Genomic DNA, 7,545 nt, shown 5'->3' with positions numbered 1-7,545 from the left:
TATATATATATATATATTTTGTACTTAATTTACATTGTGTATATTTTGTCTTCATTTATTCTAAGTTCTTGTGTAAATTAAGTACAATATATATATATATATATATATATATATATACATATATAAAAAAATGTGTTATTTGTTCTTCATATGGGATCCATAACAGCAGGAGTAGGGGCTGTCTAGAACACTGCTGCCTGCCTTTGAATCCCTTTCCCTAACTGGGCTGTCTTGTCTAGCCTCAATAGGAGAAGATGCACTTAGTCCTACTGCGGCTTGATATGCCAAGGCAGGTTGATACCCATGGGAGAAAATGCAGGGGGTGGGGGAAGAAGTTAGAGGGAGGGGCTGGGAGGAGAGGAGGCAGGGGTAGCTTCGATCAGGATGCAGTGTTAATAAATTAACCAATTAATGGAAAAAAGAGAGAGCAAGTGCTCTTAACTTCTGAGCCATTTCTCCAGACCTAATTGATCCCCTTGAACATCAAAGAGTCAATGCCTGCCCCCATGCACTTGCTCTCACTGCTATTATTTTGGTCTTTCAATCCCTTCCTTAGGAAAAAAAAAGGTCAAATTTTGTATTTTCCTTGCTACTCCAATGTTCTCTTCCCTAGAAACCCTTCCCACACCACTGCTTCCTCCCACCCCCCCTTCACGCTTAGGAAAAGCGGGAAGCGTTATTGGTCAAGTTGCTTTCTGTCTGAGTTCAGTTTCTCTTCGTATCTGCAGGGGGAGAGGTCTTCCTGTCATGACTTTATTAGAAGTAGTCAACTTTTAATTCATATAGTTAGATAATTAGTATCTTCCCACCCTGCTAAATGTAAATTTGAGCCTTCTGTGGCTTATCTGTTAAGAGGGAATCATTAAAGTGCCTTCTTTGATACATAAAGCACCCCCCCCCCATAACTTTGTTTGACTTTTATGTCTTAGAACTTAAAAAAGAATTAGGCTTTCTTCAAACAAGCTCTCCAAATACAAAAGTGTGGGAAGTAAAAGATCAAAGAAGAGCAGGGAGCAGTCTAGCCTAATAAGCTCTATTGATCAGTAGGCTCTGCATATTCTCCATCTGAAGACTCAGTGATGGGAAGCCACAGGGCCTGACCTTCTACACTTTGCGGCTGGGCTTGGCTCATCAGGAAGCAAACAGAAGACATGGCACAAGCGGTGCCAGAACAATTCTGCAGGCCCATCTGGCTTACTCTCCAGCAAGTGTCTGTTCTTCAGAGCACCAAGAAGACTGACATGACTGAGATGTTTTAATGCATGAGAAAGAAGTAAGGGAGATTAATTTATCCCCACTATCTCTAACCAGTAAAAGCTTTTGATTAAATTTGCCTATCAACAAGCCCTCCAACCCAAACTAAACTTTTAGGACAGATGCAAAAGATAAGAACTGCAGCAGAATAGTAGACGGTGACTCTCAGCAGTCAAACAGAATAGCACTTTAGGTCTATATTTCAATGCTATACTGGAACTGACAGATTATCACCTGACATGCACTCAGAAGCCACCTAACTTTTACAGACTCACTTTTTACACAGAATATAGTGCAGAGCGTGCTTGGATAGAAGCGTGTATCTTTTAAGGTCACTTGTAAATTCACTCAAATAAAAATGCATCTAACTTACCATAACTTCCCGTCACATTGGCACATATGACAGCTCCAAAGAAGTTTGGATAGTATTTCTGAATTCTTAAAATCACTTTTTGGCAAGCTATGGCTGGGTCATCGCCTCCTCTCATATATTCTACAGCTTGGTAGCTAATATAAACAGAGGAGACAGCTTAATATTAGAGTACAGAATAAACACTAACTCCACATTAGGCTAGGTTGACATCAGAAAATCAGAAACAACCATATTTTTACATCGAGCATAATACCTATGAGTGAATACAAGTCAGTAATTCCTATCCAGCCTTATTACCAAGGCAGTCAAACCCTGTCTATTCAAGTTATCCACCATTATTTTCAGATGAAGATATATTATTTTTGGCTTTGGCTGAGTAACTGTCACTTTAGTAGTAACAGCCAAAAATCACAAATAGTGGTTATATTTGCATAAGGAAAAGCTATAATCACTGTATGTGTTCAAATTACACACATGTAGTTATTAGCTGCACACAGTGGCTCACTCTACTCTTCGCAGTCATCTCACTGTGACCTTGTCTCCTTAAACAGATCATAAGCATTCTCCTCTGTGAGGCCAGGTGAGACACATTTCACATCACAGGGTAAAGATGACACAAGCGAAGGATCACAAGCCAACTGGCAAAAGTAAAGCACACCAAACAACAACCACAAAAATCAAAAATAAATAAACAAAACTAAAAACAAAAAATACCTGCCCCCAGCTTCATGAAAATCTCTCTTGCACATGAATTCGGACAACACACTACAGAAATCCTATCTGTCCTGGCATTGCATGTCTCTTCCAAGGACTTTGGGGATTTACAAAAGTAACAAGTCTCACCTCGGCAGAAAGCGCAGGAGTGTGTCACCATCTCCAGTGGCTGCAGCTGCTCCAGCCGTGTCGTCAGCATAGGCTCCAGCTCCAGGGATTGGTGAATCCCCTACACGACTTTGTGAACAGACAATGTAAAAATTTAGGACAGGAAACCAGATGTAAACTAAATCATGTTGTAAACTGTTTCATAACTGGAGGCTGTTCCCGCCCAGCTGCTGGCTACTCTTTTAAGTCAGTGCTTCACCAGAATTCATTTTCTGTTTGTTTTTCAATTAAGGTTTTCAAAGAGCAATGCTAATTTATGACTTTGTTTTCAGACAGATTTGCTCTGAGAGGGTGGCTGACAGAAAAAAAGAAATTACTTAAAACCCGAAAAATGAGTTCTAGAGATCTGCATGAAACTACATTCAACAATAATACATATGGATGGAAAACCTACAAGAGGAGAGATTTTAAAAAGCACATGAGACAATGCATAAGCTAAATAGCTTGGTTTAACTACTTCACATGTGTTTCTATGTATGATAGTATCATGCTGTACTCCATAAATACTTGTACTTAGCCATTAAAATTTTTAGCAAAAACTGTCATCAGGTCATTGTGACAGCTCACACAGATTTACAGCGACTCCTCTCTGCTTCCACATTTCTCAATCCCTGGTGTTCCTGAACAGCTCTAGTTCCTTACACGGCTTCTTATGCAATGTGCCTGACTTATACTAGTTTCCTCTATTGATAAGCCTACTTAATTCCTTTCCTCTACTTAAGAACAAAGCAAGAACAAAAGAAACCTACAATGTCTCAAGCATATCTGGCTTGCGTTCCTCTTAATCTCCACAACTATCACAAGGTATTGCTATTCTGTAATCACTGTCACATGAGTATGCACACATGCACGTGCGCACACACACTCCAGCTTCTCTTCCAGCCACCACTCCATCAGCCTGGAATATGGACTGCTTGTATACACAAGGATCGCTGGCTGCATGCTGCATGTCCCCATTCAATCCTGTGCAGTCAGGTCCCAGTCTCAATTTATTATTTTACCAGCATTACTAACTACACAGGTGACACAGATTAACCCCTAACATTTCTAAACTCTGGAGTATCCGGCTGTGATGCTTCGATGTTTTCTTCCACATTTATCTGTGAGGTTAGGATTTCATTTTATCCTTGGTGCCCTGCACAAGCCTTGGCATGCACTGTTTTACATTTGATACATATCTAAGAAATCTGTTCTTGGGGAAACACTAACCCAGGTATTTTGAATTTTATACCATTTGTAGATGTACCAGCAGCAGTATGTCCCGTCTTATGGATTACAACCATGCCTAGGGATAAGAAAACAAAACAAAGACAATGTGAGTACCCAGCATATCCCTTAAATACATCCACACAATGACTCGGTTGAGGACTGCTACTGGGTGAGGGTTTGTGTCCCCTCAGAGTTATATCACCATAGAGTGATGGATTTAGAGGGAACTGCAGCAGGTGGATGGTTACTAGGGGCAATGCCCTAATTAGTGGGATTAATACAAGAAACCCAGAAAACTAGATGCACCACCAATGAGCCAGAAAATGGGACTGCAACAGGCAATGAATCTGCCACTGTCTGCATCTTGGAATTTTCCACATCTAAAACGGTGAGAAATAAATTTCTGTTGTTTATAAATCATCTAGTCTATGGTAGTGTGCTTTTACATACTGACTCCATTAAGAAAACAAAGTATGTTCTCTTATTAATTATATGTAAAAGAACAGGAAAAAGTAAGAAGACTGAAAATTGTATCAGTGGTATAATATTATAAATATTAATGACCTGATTTCATAGTCTTATTGGACGAAAACCCAAAATCCAAAAATCAAAAAAACCCTCTCACATTCTTTATTTCCTCATATTCTTAATATTCAAATCTACCAGTTACTTTCAGTATGTTTTCAAGGGCAATTTCCAATAAAATCATTCATTTTGATTAAGAGAAACTGTCAACATTACAGCTTAGAAAAATGATTATAGATTATTTTATATAGCAAATTACATAAAATAACCAAAGCATTAAATATTAATGATTTGATAATCAACACTTTAATAGTCACTGGATATTTGATGTTTTGTGTAAGTACAAAATTGTATTCAGATGCTAAAATAATATATATATATATATATATATATATACCACATATATGAATTTATTTTTAAGGTTTATTATGTATGTATATATGTGCATGTACATATAGTGAGAGCAAGACACACATATCAATGTGGTATTTACCTGGGAGTTAAAATAATGAAAGCTGACTAACTCCTGGCACATGAGGAAAAATGACTAAGAGCTGTGGAAGGTCATTAAGTAAAATAATCAATAATACTGCATAACATGTGAATTACCAATAGTATCATGACTGTGGATATCCACTTCTTCTTTGTGGGGAGGAATACTCTGCTTTAAGAAAACAGACGGTTTGTAGGGTCCACAGTATTTTGAGGGATCTGGTATAACATTCTGTAAACAAGATTCCAGAGGTTTGGTTAAAAAGGGGGTTTTAGAAATGGGCAAATAATTGTGTATGGCTGCTAACCACTAGAAGAAACCAGAAAGACACCAGTAACTCAGAACTCAAAAGTTAGCTTAATCTTATGTGACAATGGATGGTTCTCAAAATTCCATGTTGTGGGTCAGAACAGCATGTGCAAACACTACATTGCTGGATGCTGCCTTTACATACATACAGCCTCAGAACAATGGCGGGNATAACATTTCTAGAAATTCTATGTTCATCTCAAAGGAAGACCCAGCCTGACCTGTCAAGAATATGGTTCCCAGGTGACAAATTGTGAGATTTCAAGTAAAATCTGTTTGAAAGCAAGCTTACTTTTAATCTTGGTTCATAAAGTATCCAACTTAGACACAGAGACATGGCATCGTCAGCTGCAACCTTTATACCTGCGAATTGCTCACTCAAGTTAAAATCAAACAACAGGGTGCTGCAGAGTGTCAGGTTCTAAGTCATTTTGTACGTTTGTGTTGGGCACCACTCATCTCAGCTTCCTGGAGCCTGTGAGCCATGAGCTGGACCCCTCTGGCTGCAGCCACTCTAGGTGGCAGTATAGAACTCTGCTAAATATTAAAAGTATAGGAATATACCAATAGATGTAGGTTGTTTGGATGGATTGGTATTAAGATAAGAATTTGTTTATTTCTTAATTTTTTGAGATGAGGTGAAGTTTCTCTATGTAGGCCTGGCTGTCCTGGAACTAGCTCTGAAGACCAGGCTGGCCTGAAACTAAGTGATCTGCCTGCCTCTGCCTCCCAGATGCTGGGATTAAAGGCATGTTCCACCACTGCCACCACCAGGCCAAGACAAAAACTTAATACAAGCTGAGCACCCCTTTGTGGAATACTTTGGCTTTGTGGAATACTTTGGCTTTGTGGAATACTTTGGCTTTGTGGAATACTTTTGGCTTTGTGGAATACTTTGGCTTTGTGGAATACTTTGGCCAGAAAGCAAGAGTTATTAACCTGAGAGGGATTCCTGAAAAATGGGCATACCCAGAGTCAACGTATACCACTGATTCTAACATGTGACCAGGACATTAATCAACACAGGCAAAAGAGGGCCAAAGGGATCACTTAAAATTGACTTTTTATAGTTGAATTTGCATACATACTCTCCAATAATTTGGCTGGCAATTTCGAGAAAGCCAATCTGAATGAAGATCTCTTGAGGTTTTGGTAGACAAGTCCTCATTAGTAAACCCCATACTTTCAGCAAACTTGGTGGCTGGAGAGAAGAAAGAGGAAAGTGTAAGCCCATGGGTTGTTTTCTTTCTTTTTATCTTATTAGGTATTTATTTCATTTACATTTCCAATGCTATCCCAAAAGTCTCCCACATGCTCCCCCACCCACCCACTCCCACTTCTTGGCCCTGGCGTTCCCCTGTACTGAAGCATATAAAGTTTGCATGGCCAATGGGCCTCTCTTTCCACTGATGGACAACTAGGCCATCTTCTGATACATATGCAGATAGAGACCCGAGCTCGGGGGTGGGGGGGAGGTACTGGTTAGTTCATAATGTTGTTCTACCTATAGGGTTGCAGATCCCCCCAGCTCCATGGGCACTTTCTCTAGCTCCTCCATTGGGGGTCCTGTGATCCATCCAATAGCTGACTGTGAGCATCCACTTCTGTGTTTGCTAGGCCCCAGCATAGTCTCACAAGAAACTGCTATATCTGGGTCCTTTCAGCAAAATCTTGCTAGTGCATGTGCTGTTTTCTAAGCAGAATCCATGTCCTAGAGGCACTGTGGGTCAGCTGTCACCCACATGGGGCATGGAAAGACATCTGAGGAGGGCGGTACACAGGCTTGCAAAAGCATTGTGGATATAAACAGTTTTAAAGGGGAGGTTTTTGGATGTTCAGCTTCCCTGTGTCATTCCCATGACTGCTCCACTAGAGACCTTTGGGTTGCATATCTCTGTGTCTTTCCCATCATTGTTCCACTGGAGACCTTTGGGTTGTGTATCTGTGTCTTTCCCATCACTGATCCAGTGCAAACCTTTGGGTTGTGTATAACTCTGTCTCTCCCATGACGGAACCACTGGAGACCAGCCAATGGTTGTGTCTACATTTCCTTTACTGCTTCACTTTCGTATCTTTCCCTTCGACTTTGAACAACTACAGCCTTTCGGAGCGCACACCGCTCTCTGACACACAAATGGATTTCAAACATCAAAAGCCATCCTTTTCAGGGAGTCTGCAATTCTATGCCAAGCCTATTAAGATGGCTACATTAGGACCCTCTGTCATGGAACCTAGAAAGGACTTAAGTGACACTTGCCTCTGCAATCTCTGGTACTACTGTCTCATATAAACAGTGCCCCCCCCCCCCCCCACAGGGTCTTGGATCTGTAGAAATGCCACACAGGATGGGAACTGATGGAAACCCTGCTTTGGTGGCAGCAATCACTCAGGGACAGATGATAACGTTGCTTACAATGCACTTGTCTTAAAGACAAAGCAAGATTCAGAAGTGACCTATCCAGTTACTGTTTATGAACTGAAAGAGCAGGAATTTCATCTT

The 7,545-nt window shown here is 40.4% G+C and overlaps 1 protein-coding gene across 1 annotated transcript in view; it reads right to left on the bottom strand.

Moving 5' to 3' along the window:
- The window catches only part of Aga (aspartylglucosaminidase), an 11,017-nt gene that overhangs the window by 631 nt on the left and 2,841 nt on the right, over nucleotides 1-7,545 (bottom strand). Inside the window, exons 4-8 of the mRNA XM_021170343.1 lie at nucleotides 6,134-6,246; nucleotides 4,853-4,967; nucleotides 3,719-3,794; nucleotides 2,471-2,578; nucleotides 1,628-1,761 (exon numbers count right to left, since the gene is read on the bottom strand). Coding sequence (XP_021026002.1) covers nucleotides 1,628-1,761; nucleotides 2,471-2,578; nucleotides 3,719-3,794; nucleotides 4,853-4,967; nucleotides 6,134-6,246 — 546 coding nt within the window. The remainder of the gene's footprint in view (nucleotides 1-1,627; nucleotides 1,762-2,470; nucleotides 2,579-3,718; nucleotides 3,795-4,852; nucleotides 4,968-6,133; nucleotides 6,247-7,545) is intronic.

This window comes from Mus caroli, chromosome 8 (assembly GCF_900094665.2).
Source record: "Mus caroli chromosome 8, CAROLI_EIJ_v1.1, whole genome shotgun sequence".
NCBI lineage: Eukaryota > Metazoa > Chordata > Mammalia > Rodentia > Muridae > Mus > Mus caroli.
This window is presented reverse-complemented; position numbering and strand designations above follow the sequence as displayed.